The sequence below is a fragment of the Phoca vitulina genome, unplaced genomic scaffold (genome assembly GCF_004348235.1).
Source record: "Phoca vitulina isolate PV1807 unplaced genomic scaffold, GSC_HSeal_1.0 scaffold25, whole genome shotgun sequence".
Taxonomy (NCBI): Eukaryota; Metazoa; Chordata; class Mammalia; order Carnivora; family Phocidae; genus Phoca; species Phoca vitulina.
In genome coordinates this window covers 35,652,726-35,669,980 of record NW_022589728.1, presented here as the reverse complement: position 1 = coordinate 35,669,980, position 17,255 = coordinate 35,652,726, and the positions used below count along the sequence as shown (strand labels likewise).

Below are 17,255 nucleotides of genomic sequence, written 5' to 3'. Positions count from 1 at the left end.
TTCTTTAGCCTTTTAATGTGTTGGATTACATTAATTGATTTTCAGTTGAACCAGCCTCTCATGCCTAGGGTAAATCCTACTTTGTCATGATGAATCATTTTTTTTATACATTGTTGGATTTGACTTGCTAATTTTTTGTTGAGGATTTTTACATGTATGTTCATGAGTAATATTGATATGTGGTTTTTCTTTCTTTTAAAGTCTTTATCTGGGTTAGGTAGGAGACTAATGCTAGCCTCATGGAATGGGTTAGAAAGTGTTCCCTTTACTTCAGTTTTCTGGAAGAGATTGTAGAGAATTGGTATGATTTGTAACTGAAATGTTTAGTAAACCCAATGCAACTATTTGGGCCTGGTTCTTTTTTCTTTGACAGTTATTAATTTTTAATTAAATCTATTTAATAGATATAGTCCTGTTCAGATTATCTATTTCTCTTTGTGTGGGTTTTTATAGATTGTGTTTTTCAAAGGAGTTGGTCCATTAAATCTGTATTAGTCTGCTCAGGCTGCCATCACAAAATATCACAGCCTGGGTAACTTAAACAACAGAAATTTAATTTTCCCAGTTCCAGAGGCTACAAGTCCAAGATTAACATGCTGTCAAGGTTGGTTTTGGTGAGATTTCTCCTTCTGGCTTGTAGATTGTGTCCTTCTCATTGTGTCCACCTCTTACCTTTCCTCTATGCATGTGTGGAGAGAGAGATTTCTGCTGGGTTTTTTTTTTCTCTTCTTATAAGAAGTCATACCAAATTAGGACCCCACCCTTATGTCTTCATTTAACCTTATTTACTTTCCTTAAAGGCTCTATTTCCAAATATAGTTTCATTGGGGGTTAGGGCTTCAATTTATTTATGCCAGAGAAAACCTTATAGATCATTGGGGAAAAGGACAGGCTCTTTTACTTACTAAGTTCTTCTGTAGTAATTAGTTATCCATATAGAAAACAATGAAATTAGATTCTTACCCCATAACATATAAAAAATTAGTAAGTATTAATTAGATTAATTTGTGTAATCAACTTTAGAAGTACAAAACACACAGCTCTGCATGTTGATATTTATTGTTTTCGTTTCAGATAGTGTCTTTTTTCTGGCCTGATTTCCAGACTTAACGGTGTACCCTGTTTAGTGTCTCTGCGTACTTAGGTACTGACTACACCATTCATTTAAGAAAGAAAGAAAGTAAGAAAGAAACTGTTAAGAGCCATTATGTTCAGAACTAATCATAATTCCGTTGAAGCTCTGTCCCTATACTGACAATTGTCTCAGCGAGTTTTGAATACTCAAATAATTAGGTGTCTATCCCTGTAAGCTTCCAGGTTATTGATAAACACATCATGTGGTTAAGAGTCCTATTTTGGATAAGAAAGATCTGGATTTGAATCCTGGCTCCGATACTTGCTACCTGTAAGACCAGGATCAAGTTACTTAATCTTCTAAGTCTCATTTTCCCTGTGTGAAAAGTGAGTATTGTAACACTACCTACCTCATAAAGCTTAGGAGGTAGTTAAGTCAGGTCATGGTGGGGGGAACCCCCCAGAAACAAACAAAATAGCTCAGCACAGTGCTTGAAACATAGTGCTTAGTAAATGCCAACTGTCATCTTAACTTGTTTTAATTTATGAGACAATTAATGGAAATTGTTGAGAATATTCTAACAGAATTATAGAAAATTGAGGGTGAGAACTAAGGATATTAAATTTTAAAGTTAGTGTATGTAAAGTGTTAAAAACTTGCCCTGTGTAAAATAAGTACTATATAAGCCTTTGCTGCTACTTTTATTACTATATTTAGAAAAACAAAAACAAAATACTACATTTCAGCTAAAAAAAAAAATTACTCGTTAAAAGGATAGCAGAAATGTGCCATTACAGAATGAAGCCATGAGTCGGAGTGGGGGTGGTTGAATCTAGGTTTTATTTGATGGCAAACTCATCATGAGCCAAGGGTACAGTGTGGCTAAATAAGAACTAAAATGAACAGCTTAGATTGATAGAAAGCAGAGTGTCCAAAGCAGTGATGATGGCAATTTTTTCTCTTTGCTTTGTTGGCCAAGCTTTACCTGATATATCCTTTTCTCTTTGGTCTACCACATTTCCAACAACTTCTTGGCAAATTAAAGTGCACCTCTAAAAAAGAAATCAAAATGCTAAGAGATCTTACAAACAGTCTGCATGAGAAAGGGCTCAATATTAGAGCCAAGGATTCTCAGTATGATGGAAAAAATATTTAAGGGAGAAATTTTCAGTTATTCTCAAATACTTAACGGCTTTCAGAAGAACCTAATATTTTGAGCTATTGGAAAATTAAATCATTCACCCTACAAGTCTTCATTGTTGGAAGCATATAAACCAAGCAATTTATTCACTTGTCAAGGAAATTAGAGACCATTTGTGGAATGGTTGGAAAGTTAGACTATATAATTTTAAAATCTCTTCCTATCTTTAAAATGTGGAATTGGAAGGAACCTTGCATAATGACTCCATTTCGAGGGAAGGTCTAGGCTCCCATGCTTTCCACTTTAATGACCTCGGTGCTTGATGCCTAGGAATGGGAACTTCTGAGGTTGTACCAGAAGAATCATTTAAGTAGTTAGGGGTATATATAACTTTGGCTGATACATAATTTACATGCTGGTAGTAATTATAGTATAAATACAGGTGGCCATTCATCTCTTAATTGAATCTTTATGATCCATTTTTCTTTTGGCAAATTTTGCTTCTTGGGTAATTAGATGTTGTACATTCAATAAATGGTTATTGAACAGCATTATGTGACAGCACTGGCAATAGGTAGATGAGTTAAGCAAGGCCCCCACTCATAGAAAATACAGTCGAATGTGGGAGACAGGTGTATTTAAGTGAATAATTACAGAATAGTATACTGTATTGTTACTTCGGACCTTATAGGAACTTCATTACATCAGAGACCATATCCATTTTATGTTCCCTAGAACCTAGCAGAGTGCTGCTGTGTATTATGCCCTAATTAAATAGCTGTTGGATAAATTAATGAATTCTTTGTAGGCTTTGGTTAAGCTTTATGCAAAATAATAATAGGAATGTAATGAGTAAGCTCATTGTTTAGCAAATATATCTTTATTTCCCATTTATTAAATATTGTGTAAAATAAGCTTAGCCTAAATTCTTTTTCTTCATAAAATCTAAATTCCAAAATAATATTTTATGTAGTAAGTATCCCATGGAATATGTACTTAAACTGCCTGATGCATCTGTTTTTTAAACTGGATTATATTAACAAGTATTCATAATATATTAATTAATGTGATAATAGTATGTTATATTATGTTACATTAATTGGTATTGATTTTCCTAGTAAATTCTCCTTTAACTAAGCTTGATTTTAAATGAATGTTTGTGTGACTCCTGAAGATACACACCAGAAGTTATTATTTTACTTTCATAATATATGCAGAGTTGGGATGCTTGGGTGGCTCAATTAGTTAAACGTCTGCCTTCAGCTCAGGTCATGTCCCAGGATCCTGGGATCGAGTTTCGCATCAGGCTTGACTGATGCTCGACTGGGAGCCTGCTTCTCCCTCTGCCTGCCACTCCCCCTGCTTGTGCTCTCTCTCTCTCTGACAAATAAATAAATAAAAATCTTAAAAAACGTAATATATGCAGAGAAAAGAAACCTAGAAGTTGCTGAGGAATAATCAGTGCCTCCCCAGAAGCTTTTCTTATTCTCTAAAACCAGTTAGGTCACTGAATTTGATGATCCTGTTGACTTCACATAGAATTCAGGTTGTGTGTCCAGAGGATACATGGCAGGTAGTAAAACAGACTATTTAAATAAAACCCAAAATAATATGTACTTTAGTCTGCCTTACCTGGAAAACTAGCATCTTGTGAAATCGTGAAATATTTAATATAAGCTTTTCTAGAGAAAGAGACTCCATATTCAATCTCTATTCTCTGACCATTTCTTGTACAAAAAAAAAAAAGTGAAGCCACATCAACCATACAAACATAATATGAATGAAAATATATTAGTCTATTTAGTTCTCTCTTGATAGAATGTTATAATACATTCTGGATATGGATCTGAAAATAACTTAACTATATATTTTATTATTTTTACTCTATTATACTCTTAGCAATTGTCTACTTTCCCAGTTACAATAAATTCCATTTCATTGCCAATCATTTTTCACAAAATGTAAGTATGCTTTTCTGGACAACTGATTTTTGTCTGTTGAATTTAGTATTTATCCTTGACCATACCAAAATAATTTTGACACAAGTATATATACAAGTTCTGGATCTTAACTAGATGCTGAAGTATTAGGTTTGTTTGTTTTTTTACTTCCTTTAAAATTAGAGATAAAACATTACACTAACTTTGAAAAAGATTTATCACTCTGTCAAAATTTAAAGAGCAAATAATCATTATTAATATATAGAGTTGTTATTAAATAAATTACTATGGATCCAGTGATGTTAAAACTAGAGGATCCTGACTTTACACAGTAATACTAGGCACTGGGTAATATTTACTATGTCACTCGAGTAACTTATTAGAGTTTACTTCATTTGAAAGGACAAAACCTATTACAATGGCCTTGTTTCACACTTACTGTAACATCTGTTCAAATGAACCAATGTTTGGTATTTTTACATTTTATATTCATCTATTTTACAGAACTAATGAAGCAAAATAATTCCTCCAGTGTCATCAATAAAGAGAACACATACATATTTCAGTAGAGTTTTGTTAATAAAGGTCTCATTCCCTCAAAATTTACTATTTCTCTGAATGTCAAATTCTTACCCTTTTAAAAATTATCTTAGAAGTAGTGTAGTGGGGCGCCTGGGTGGCTCAGTCATTAAGCGTCTGCCTTCAGCTCAGGTCATGATCCCAGGGTCCTGGGATCGAGCCCTGCATTGGGCTCCCTGCTCAGCGGGGAGTCTGCTTCTCCTCCCTCTCCTGCTCCCCCTGCTTGTGCTCTCTCTCCCACTGTATCTCGCTCTGTCAAATAAATAAATAAATAAATAAATAAATAAAAAGAAGTAGTAAACTTCTCACTTATCATTGTGAGATTTATATGTTTTTACTGAGAATAATAAGGCAGAGTATAAGCTTCTTTTAACCTTTAATACACAATACAAATGCCAAAATATTTAGTTTTTTTTCTTACTTTCATATTAGAGATAAAATGCTCTAGCTTTGGAAAAGATTTATTACTCTCTGAAAAAGTTAAAGAGGAAATACTCCATGATTAATATGTAGAATTGTTATTAAATGAATCAGTATGGATTCAGTGCAGTTAAAGCTAGGGAATCCTGACTTTACATAGTTATCTTGTAAGTCAATTGACATACCTTTCCCTCACTACCAATTGTTCCGATGAATAAAGAGGTTGAAAAATTTCCACTTGATCAGCTTTATTATGTAGGGTTGTATAAGGCATGGTCATTAATGAATTAATGATAACATTTATTAATTTTTTTAGGTGAAAGTTTCAAAATTTAGCAACATGGAGGTTTAAAAGAATCAGTGAAATGGCATAATGAAAAAACCTGGTAAAGTCTTCGAAAAATGAAATCAATTGTCTTATTAGAATGAAAAGTATGTTCACTCTAAGTACTCTGTTTACAGAAAAGCAAAGTAAAAACATTTTTTTTAAAGATTTTATTTATCTGTTTGACAGAGAGAGACACAGGGAGAGAGGGAGCACAAGCAGGGGGAGTGGAAGAGGGAGAAGCAGGCTCCCCGCGGAGCAGGGAGCCTGATGCGGGGCCCATCCCAGGACCCCAGGATCCTGACCTGAGCCGAAGGCAGACGCTTCACTGACTGAGCCACCCAGGCGCCCCAAAACATTTTAAAATTAAATTAGTTCTATTAAGTTTTTGAAACATAACCTTCATTTTATTCATTTTATAGCATTTTTTGTTTTGCAAATATATATATTAATAACTTTGGGCATCATGTATTAGAACTACTAAGAATAACAGTCCTATTATTCTTTATATCACATATCTCTGTTGCCCTTATTATTTCAATTATTAGTAAATACAAAATACATCTTAATGGCATAAAAATTCCTAAATGTCTTTGTACTTCATTCAGAACTCTAACTTGGAAGTACACTTGTGTGTCTTTTAAAGATTTGTTTATTTGAGAGAGAGAGAGAGCGCGCGTGAGAGAGCGCGGTGGGGAGGAGCAGAAAGAGATGAAGAGAAAGTCTTAAGCAGACTCTGTTCTGAGTGAGGAGCCCCAGGTGGGGCTTGATCTCATGACCCTGAGATCAGGACCCTGAGATCATGACCTGAGCTGAAAAGGGTTGGAAGCTGAACCGACTGCGCCACCCAGGCACCCATTATGTGTCTTGTATTTACTAATGACATTACAAATGTTGTGGTTAAGTATATTTTGGAAGTTAATCGAGCTTGGCTTTGAAAAACACGGTGATGTATTTACAATATGATACTCTACATTTTTTTTTAAGATTTTATTTATTTGAGAGAGAGAAAATGAGAGCAGGGGGCAGGGGGAGGAGCAGAGGGAGGAGCTGAAGGAGAGGGACAAGCAGACTCTGTGCTGAGCATGGAGCCGGACATGGGGCTTGATCCCACGACCCTGAGCTCATGACCTGAGCTCAAATCAAGAGTCTGACGCTTAACCAACTGAGCCACCCAGGCGCCCCCCCCCCATTTATTATTCTTCATTATGTAGCTTCGTTTTTCTCAGAACCATTATGTACTTATATACATATCATACTAATGATTTTTTCTTTTGTAAGATTATCTTTTATTTCAAAACAAAATAAATTCTTCATTACACATTGAATACAACACCAATTCCCATTAACAATACCCTCGGAATATACACTGAAATGGTCTAATTCTTCATATCTCCATGACTACCACTCTGGGACATGTCTCTGTCTTCTCTTGCTTGGACTTCCAAAATGTTTCGTTGCTTCCATGCTTGTCTTCTTATTCATTTTTCATCAGAAACAGTGATCTTTGTAAACTAGAATAATACCAAAATACTTCTCTGCTTAAAACTCTCCAGTGGTTTCCTTTCACAGAATATAACTCGCTTCCTGCCCATTCTCTTTAATCTCAAACCACTGTCCTGAGTGTTCATTTTACACCATTTCCCTGAGCACTCCCGTTCTTTGAACTGGCCAAATGTATGTGGGCTGCTCACTGTTCCTTCTGGCTAGAAACTCATGCTAGCTAAGCATGTGTGGCTCCTTTTGTCACTGAAATCCCATTTATCATCTACTCACCTTACCTCCTCACCCTTCACTTGTTGCCATCTGTATTTATCTTTTTGATGTTGTTGGGTTTTTGTGTGTGTATCTCTTATCACTAAAATACGTAAGTTTTACAAGAGCAGAGTCTTATTCACAGCTGTATCTCTTAGGCTCCTAGAGCAGTGGCCTTTATGTAGTACGTTCTTTCAAATAATGTGTCATAAAAACACTTCCCCACTAATGAGGGTCTTCCTGTAGGGTGGGAGTAAAATAGAAGACTACTAGGAAAACTAATTTAGACGAAATTCAAAGTTACATTAATCTGAATGCTCTTCAGCCATCAGACAGGAAATTTAGAGATTAACAAGCCAGACAGAAGCATCACCAGATGTCTCAATATAGAAATTTACCCTTTCTCAAAATAGAGTTCAGAGCATCATGCTGAAAGGACATGAAATTAAGACAAACAAGTAAAACAACAATAACAAAATACTGTATAACATTCTCCTTGAGCAGGCTTGAATTATTTTACTCTGTCCAACATCCTTTGGCTCAGCTCAGAAAATATGGTGTCTTCCTTGGCACCTCCTTTTCTCTCACAGCTTTAGTCCAGCCATCAGTACATCTTGGCAGGTGTATCCTCAAAATTTATCCAAAATTCATCTACTTCTCCATATCTGTACTGGTAGTGCCCTGGCCCCCACTGTCATCTCTCACCTAAAGTTTTGCAAGAGTTCCCAGTGGGTCTGCTTGCTTCAACTCTTGCTTCACTTCAATCTGTTTTCCACATAATGCACAGTCTTTTGTTTAAAAAGTGTAAGTCCAGTATCACTTAGCTCATTATGCTCCAGTTCTGCCCCTCGCACTTAGAACAAAAACCAAGCTCTTTTTTTTTTTTTTTTAAGATTTTATTTATTTATTTGACACAGAGAGAGAGATAGTGAGAGAGAGAGAGATCACAAGCAGGGGGAGCTGCAGGCAGAGGGAGAGGGAGAAGCAGGCTCCCCGCAGAGCAAGGAGTTCGATGCGGGGCTTGATCCCAGGACTCTGGAATCATGACTTGAGCTGAAGGCAGTGGCTTAACCAACTGAGCCACCCAGGCGCCCCAAGCCAAACTCTTTACAGTGGCCAAAATCTTTGATTTTATGCTTCCTTTCTGGCCTCATATCCAGCTGTGGCCACCTCACCATTCTTGGAACTCGCTAAGCATGTCTCCAACTTCAAGACCTTTCACTTGTCATTTCTCCTTCCTGGAACACTCCCTGCCCCCACTCCATTTCCACCTGGTTTGCTTCTTCATTTTCTTTATATACAATGAATGATATTTACCATCAAATAATCAATGTATATATATATATTAGAAAATAGTGACAACCTTCTTTTAGATGTGTTGGTCTAGCTTAGATAATGGATTCTTGAGTCAGAATGTTTAAGTTGAAAAACCAGCTCTACCACTCTAAATTTTCTCTTAAGTTTTCTACTGTAAAATGCTTGCCTGGCTCATAGTAAATGCTCAGTTAACACCATTATTATTATTTTGGTATGATACCTGCCTAATATTTGTAATTATTGAGACATAGCTACAAGTGGGCTAAAAATATAATTTGCATATTATTTTTCCATGGGAAAGTATATCTGAAATTTTTTCTATGCTGCTAAATAGCCTTAAATGGCAAAAAATAATTTTGAGTCCTATTTATATTATAACATGTAATAGAGACACCATAACTTAACTACTACTCCATCATTTTAAATTGTTTAGCTTCCATTTCTCTTTTATTACTGCTTTGCAATAAATATTCACCTGAATATTATACCTTCTTTTATGTATTAAGATTTTTTTAGTATAAATATGTGGATTCATGGATGTAAGATTGTTGGTCGAAGTAGCCATTTGATATTAGTCTCAAGAAAAGTAAACTAAATAAATAATGTCCAAGTCACTTCTTTAATTTCATATAATTTTAAATTTTTGTATTAAAAAGCCATTCACTCACATTGCTTTTTATAACTAGAAAGAATTAAGTATATCATAAGAAAACAATAGAACATAAGAAACTATAATTAATTAACCTTTTCTTTAAAAACTAAGAAATAACTTTGTGTCTGCTGAATTGGTGTTCATAGATAAAGAATAACACAACGACATTGTTTGGAAGTAACATGTGTGCACACAATGATGTGCCCCTAAAAGTAATGATAACAAGAAAGAAACTGAATTTTTAATTTCAGCTCGAGACTGTTGCACCTGTTTGATCATTTGGCAAAGCTACCTTTCTGTTGTTCGGGAGGCAGAGTGACTGATTGACCCAGTTTACCCTACTGTTAACCCATTCTGCAGAGAACTTCTATCTATAGCCTTGCCAGATGAATACTATACTGCTGAGAATTAAATAACCCCAGTGTAGTGAAACCTAGCTATAAAGATATGAGGCATTGATTAATTTCTTTCCTATTTAATATAAGGCTGTTTTTACAGTATTTTACTCAACTGAATAGATCAAAATCTGTAAAAAGCCAATCTGTAATAAGTCAGATTGTATATTAAAAAGCCATACTTATTATTCTCTTCTCTAAATTTCAGTATAAAGAACGTAACTCCTAAAGTAGGAGACCCTGAAACCCGCAAAGCTATTCGCCGTGCCTTTGATGTGTGGCAGAATGTAACTCCTCTGACATTTGAAGAAGTTCCTTACAGCGAATTGGAAAGTGGCAAACGCGATGTGGATATAACCATCATTTTCGCATCTGGTTTTCATGGAGATAGTTCTCCCTTTGATGGAGAGGGAGGGTTTTTGGCACATGCCTATTTCCCTGGACCAGGAATTGGGGGAGATACTCATTTTGACTCAGATGAGCCATGGACACTAGGAAATCCTAATCATGATGGTAAGTGCATTGCATAGCTTTTTTCATTGCAAATAGTTGTTTTTATTTTTATTTTTGGAATGCCCAAGTGATTTAGTAATTTAAAAACTTTTAAGGTGCTGATTCTAAATTTGTTTTTAAAATGTTAAAACATGATATGAGGCTTTTTGATAACATTTTAGAACAAGAATTTGTATGGGTCAGTAGACGTTACTAGTTTTTTGTGTGGTCTGTTGCCTAGAGATTAGAACTTTACACTGTGTTCTGTAAATAAAGTGAATTTTGTTTTCTATAAAATGTCACTTAAAAGACTTCATAGTATTTTAAGTCATAGAACATGCTTAAGGAAATTCTGCTATTTTTCTACACTATATTGCAGTGTTTCCACTTAAAACTTAACCTGATTGACATTTGTGGTGTAGCTTCTGCCATCTTTCCTGTTCTTTTCTATTATCACCTTTCTAGTTTGTAAAATTTTGCTCCTTTCATCCATTTTCTTGGTCTCCCAATATGATACGACTACATAATTTATTATTTTTATATTATATCTTTATTTTTATCAAAAAACCACTTTTGCAAATCTGTTCCAACAAATCTGTCAGATTTTTAATCTTCTGATATGCAAAAATAAATTTAAAATAACTCGATAACTAAAAGAATAGTTACTTCATATAAGAAGCATGTGTTCCTTCCTAGATAACAATCCATACTTCAATTTTATGTTTAAAAAGTGTTCACATAATTATAGGATCCTAGAGTTAGAAGATTCCTAAGCATCCACCTCTTGCAATTCTTGTAATCAAGACTTAAATATTTTTCTTCCTCACCACAGTAGAATTTTGTTGAAAATACAGCATGCATTGTTTTAGTGACAGCTAATCAGCTAATAAAACTCTTAATTCCTCCTTGATGAGTTAAACCCAGCCATCAAATTAAGCTTTGTTAGTTCATCAGAAAGTTTAGTTAGCGGGATTAGTGTAATAGCCTTGCATTTTGAGAATGCACAGCGTTCAAACATATTATGGGTAGAATGAAATAAGTTGAGTTAAATTTAAAATAACACCAATTTCCAAAGAAAGAAAATATAATAAATACCTGTTCCTGTTTTCCAAAAGAAAATAAAACATCTAGTATTCAATAAAATGGCCTTTTGCATTGTTATTAATAGGTATATTGATTATGAAATTATGACTTCATTTTTAAGAACTGATTTGGAGACAAATGGCAAGTATATTGAGAGATTTCACTATATAGTAGTGTAATGAAAGCCAAAAACTTTGAAGTTGAGCAGGCTGCATTCAATTCCTGGCTAACTGATCATAGCTCAAGAAGCCTCTACCATGCTGTGTGCTTATTTTCACTCTGTATGTTGTATTGCAGGGCTGGGACATTGCAAGTAGACATGCTTTCTATTCAGGAATGTTTAACCTACTGTATGCCTGAGCATCCAATAATAAAATATCTGCAACGTGATAGTAGGCCCACACTGGTTTGATACATAAGTCATTTAAAATTAAATGTGTTTATCTTATTTTTTAAATTTTTTTTGTTAAGTGGGCTCCACACCCAATGTGGGGCTCAAACTCATGACCTTGAGATCAAGACTTGAGCTGAGATCAAGAGTCGGATGCTCAAGCGATGAGCTACCCAGGCGCCCCTATCTTATTTTTATCAAAATTACACAGGCATTCTAATGAAATAGTTCAGACATCTTCAAGTCAATTGTTAATATAAATGTTTGCATTCTAAATGATTGAGAATAATAGCACTTATAAAGGTAGAATTTTGCTGATGGAGGCAAAACTGCATTTGTTTCTGGGAAAAGACTTCTTCTGAAATTCTAAACAGAGAAAATTATTTTTTATTCCAGTAATTATAATTCCAAAATTATATTTTATTCTAATAATAGATCTGATTGTTAAGGCTACTATAAATCTGGATCTTTGAAGTCGTGTTAATTTGGATGATGGTGCCTATCAAATGGCCTATATTTTCTCTTAAAATATTGAAATCCTTAAGAAAGCTGCACACATTTTCTAGATGTATCCTCTATTAACTGCATTTTTTAGGTATCAAGAAATACTTTTTGAAAATAAACAAAAAGCTTTGAGAAAAAATCTGTAGGGACATTTGAGTTGACAGAGGAAATGAGAATGTTTACACTGATTTAAGTATGATTGCTCTGATGAATGCTTCTGTGTTTTGCACAACTTAAGAGGTTTTCCAAGGAATATATATGTGGGGTAGAATTGAAATAGAACATATGAGCTAAAGATATACAATCATGTCAATGGACTTTTGACTCAGGTTATGTATTAATACAATTTATACTGTAGAAGTATAATAATTTTTGTACATAGGCATACTGTTAAACAAATTATTTCATAATTAGTGTTTCATTTGGAAGAAAATATTTCTTTACTGATCATATAAACATATTTTTTTCTTTTGAGTGAGCTTAAGGAAAATGACTACAAAATCACAGTGTTTCAGAATTGTAGGGGATTAGGGAGAAGTTACTGTCTGTTCAAGATGTAATACCATAAAGATTTACTGCTTAATTGAAATTCAGACTTTTAACTAGCAACAGCAGGACAGCTAAGGTGGTGTCATACTGAAGTATTGATCATTTATCAAAAGAACAGCCTCTAGCTTTGCTGTGTTACTGGTGTGTGTGGGGAGAATTAATGCATTTGTACATCCTACATCCTGACTGTCTGTAAGATTACCTTTTCGTATCACATACATACAAGGAACAATTCTGACATCTTCATTGATAAATTTCTTTTTTTACTCTAGTCCTCAAATGCCCCCAAGCTTACTTAACTGAAAAATTTTCTTTCTTTCCTATTCACAGCTCTTAAGCACCTAGAAAACAGAGCAGCTTGATAATTTAGCAAAAATGCAAATGAAAAGAGCCTCTTGATAAGTACCCAGCTTATTTTCCACAGCATATTGCTCAGCTAATGAAGGCAATTTGAATTCTGTCTACCTCAAAAGAGATAAACAGTGTCTCAGGCTGCCAGTAACCTTTAATTCATTGTTACCCACTTTCCTATCAATTTGCTTATAGTCATGATACCTTTCAAAAACTCAAACTAAAACCCATTAAGTAAATTACACAATAATCATATTAAAATAAATAAATACATCACACACACACACACACACACACACACACACACTCCCCCACCTAATAAAAATAATGCCACTTTTTCTAAGAGTTTTTTTTTTCATGGAGTGGATAAGCAAAACATATGCATAGTAATTCTAAATAGAAAATGTTACTGTGATGTTTTTTTTGAAAAGTATACATTGCCTAAAGTGAGTTGGAAAATTTAACTCTAGCAAAATGTTAAGATTCATTTTGAGCATCATTATCATATTGTTTCCTTGGCTACGGTATAAAGTTTAAATGGCACTATCAGTGTAAACACAAACTTACCACAAAGATTCTTTCTAATTAGACAAGTATGTACTGCAGTAGTAAGATTTCAAATCGATAATCTCTAAGCAAAAAGGTTACCTATTAAAATGTTATATAAAACTACAACAGAAAAATATCTAGAAGCAAGTCTTATTATACCATAGCGTTGCAATTCTATTAACAGGAGGAATACATTGCATTGGCTCTGTTTATTATCAGAAAAATCACTGCCTGCAGTAAGAAGATGATCAGGAGGTGCTCAAGGCTGTTGTGGCAGTCTGCCTAAAAACTAGGGAGGGAGAAATGATGATAAAAATTGTATCAAGATATCAAAACCCTTAAATCTATTACATCATTGTGATGGTTAGTTTTATGTGTCAATTTGACTGGGCTAAGGGGTACAGATATAGCAAATAAATATGATTTCTGGATGTGTCTGTGAGGGTGTTTCTGGAGGAGATTAGCATTTGATTGAGAAGACTGAGTAAAGAAGATTCTCCCTCCCCAATGTGGGTAGGCATCATCCAATCCACTGAGGGCCAAAATAGAAAAAAAAAGAGTAAGGGGGAATTTTCTCTCTTTTCTTGAGCTGAGACACATCTTTTCCTGCCCCTGGAGACCAGAACTCCTGGTTTTTGGGCTATCAGTCTCTGACTGAATTATACCTTTGGTTTTCCAGGTTCTCCAGCTTGCAGATGGCAGATCGTGAGACTTCTCAGCCTCCATAACCTTTTGAGCTAATTCCTATAATAAATCTCCTCCTAAATATCTGTATATATCCTATTTGTTCTGTCTTTCTGGAGAATCCTGGCTAATATAACCATTAAATGTGAAGCAGTCAAATTCTACATGTAAGCCAGCTCATTCTTTGAATAAACCTAGGTGAAGTTAAAAATCTTCATGATGTGATGCCTGAGTCAATGGACTTGATTTGTGTCGACTGGGGAGAGTTAACTTTCTGGAGGAGATATTTTGTCGTTGGCACACTAGAGATGCATTGGTGCCAAGAAGTAAACTTAGGCCTTAACCAGCTGTCTGCCATCTCCCAACTTTTTCTGCTCATTTTGCAACCATAACTGCTTTATAATATTTTTCCGTTGCTTATGGGATCTTGACTTTGATCTTTGAGGACAGGAAAATTTGGATGCCAAATAGGTATTTACCAAGAGGCCTGGAAGTGCTATAGTCTGTGGGAATATTGTCTAGATCAATCTTTCCTGTGCTTTTTTTTTTTTTTTAAAGATTTTACTTATTTATTTGACAGAGAGACATAGCAAGAGAGGGAACACAAGCAGGGGGAGTGGGAGAGGGAGAAGCGGGCTTCCCTGTGAGCAGAGAGCCCGATGTGGGACTCGATCCCTGGGACCCTGGGATCATGACCTGAGCCAAAGGCAGACGCTTAACGACTGAGCCACCCAGGTGCCCCTTTCCTGTGCTTTTTTGAAGATAAGGGAATCACTTGATATGACTAGGCAGTTGAGGACATTAATCTATCTTTAAAAACAGAGTACTTACTGAGATTTTAAAATCTACAGATATTAGCTTTCTCCCACACAGTTCTTACCTTACCATGTTTTACCAAAACTTGGAAGCTCTCTCTCTCAAATTAACTTGGCTTTCAAAACTATAATAGAGATATTTTTGTGTGTTTTTAAAAACATGACTTCTTTCCTTCTGACTTCTTTCCTGGAATAAACTTAATTTCACTGAGTTTATTTTATTTCAGTGCACTGGTGACTCTAAGTCTTGAGTTTTTCAAAACCTCTCAATTACATCGCTTCACATGATTACTATGCAGGATGTCCTTACTTATTAGATCCTTGTGTGCAGTTAGAGAAAAGCAGATGAATTGGTGTCATATACTCAAAACATTTCATTATATCAGTTTTAATGAAGTATGTAGATGGATCGTGAACATTAAAATACATATAGTATAGAACTCTTAATAAGTGAAACAGGCAAGACCAGAGATTTCAGTGGCTTACCACAATAGAATTTTATTTCTTGCTCATACGGTGGGGCAGAGGACTGTCCACTCACTTGATCTAAGACCCAGAAAAATCGAGCCTCAGCCATCATCAACACATGATTTCCAGAATTGCCTTGGGCATTACCATCCAAACAGTAGCTGGGAGACCTGAGATAGATTTGCTCACGGAGTGGTGTTATGCGCCAGACCTGCAAGTGGCAAATAACATTCCGGACAAGTTCCATGAATTAGAATTCGATTCCATGGCCATACCTAATCTTGGAAAAGGCTGGAGAAAGGTGATTGGTTTGATGAGCAACTAGCCTGTGTCTGCCACACCAATATGTTAGCAGGTAAAAATAATACTAGTTTGACATTAGATACACTCTGCATCTGTGAATTAGCTGCTTAATCATAATTTGCCTTATTGACCAATAAATATTGACCATTATTTAGCTTCTGTTATTCCTCTCCTTATATAGATTTGTAGAATTTGCTATGTAATTTACTTTCGTATATGTTATTTATCCTTACGTTTAGGTGGTCATCAACAAAGCAAAATATAGTAGAAATTTCAAATTTAGCCATTAGTTTACCAATATAAAAAATTAATGCCTTTGAGTTTTTGAGAAAATGCAATTATTAAAATTAATAATTTTAGTGTTCTATTGTCTAAATTATTAAGATTAGTAATTAATTTTTACCTTAGTTTTGCACAATTATTTTTTTGTAGAATTACAACCATACCATTACAAAACCTGGCATAGTAACACTTTAATAATTTCCTTACAGTTTAAGCACAACAAAACTATCCAGTAATTATTCTCACATTTAATTTATAACTCGCTTCTTCATTTGAAATCCAATGTTGCCATAATTCACCTACTCCCCAGTGTATTGATTGCATATCAGGGCAGCAGCAGAAATAGCTCTTGGTGCAATCCACAGTGGAAATTGTAGTTTGTCATTGATTTAATGCATCAGAGAAGAAGACCACTGTGGGCTTCGAGGAAGGTTGCACTTCTCTTAGGCAAGGCTATAATAGATGCATGTGTACTCAGAAATGAAGATTGACCTAAGATCATGGGAAATCAAGAACCTAAGAAAACAGGGAAATCAAGAAGTAGTTAAAACCTCTCTGCTGGGGCGCCTGGGTGGCTCAGTTGGTTGAGCATCCAATTCTTGATTTAAGCTCAGGCCATGATCTCAGGGTTGTGAGATTGAGCCCCATGTTGGGCTCCATGATGGGCATGGAGCTTGCATGGGATTCTCTCTCTCTCCCCCCCGCCCCATCTGCCCCTCCCCCCTCATCCTGCACTTGTTCTCTCTCTCAAGGAAAAAAAAAAGACCCCTCTCTGCTGGTTTATCATCAATCTCATTCAAAGTTTCATAGAGACAAATTTAATTGAGCTTTTAGTATGTCTCAAATACTGTTTTAAATTCATTGTATGTCCTTAACTCATTTACTCCTCACCACAAACTTATAAAGTAGATAGGGGAATTACTTCCATTTTGCAAGAAAATTGAGGCACAGAAAGTTTGGTAACTAGCCAAAGGTTATCTAGTTGGTAACAACAAAATGAGAGCCTTAAAAGGATACTAAAGAACCAGGGAAAGGGAGAATCTACTTGAAGACTCAGGAGAAAAGCCTATCACTGAAAATATTTTATCAAGTGAATCAAAACAACAATATTGAAAACAACTCTGAATACCCATGAAGGCTTTTTATGGAACAGGAAAAGAAACCTATTATTACTGTAAAAACTGA

General features: G+C 35.1%; 1 protein-coding gene across 2 annotated transcripts in view; it reads left to right on the top strand.

Moving 5' to 3' along the window:
* The window catches only part of MMP16 (matrix metallopeptidase 16), a 274,315-nt gene that overhangs the window by 152,168 nt on the left and 104,892 nt on the right, over nucleotides 1–17,255 (top strand). For both annotated transcript variants that reach the window (XM_032421584.1, XM_032421585.1), the window contains exon 4: nucleotides 9,808–10,112. In XM_032421584.1, coding sequence (XP_032277475.1) covers nucleotides 9,808–10,112 — 305 coding nt within the window. The remainder of the gene's footprint in view (nucleotides 1–9,807; nucleotides 10,113–17,255) is intronic.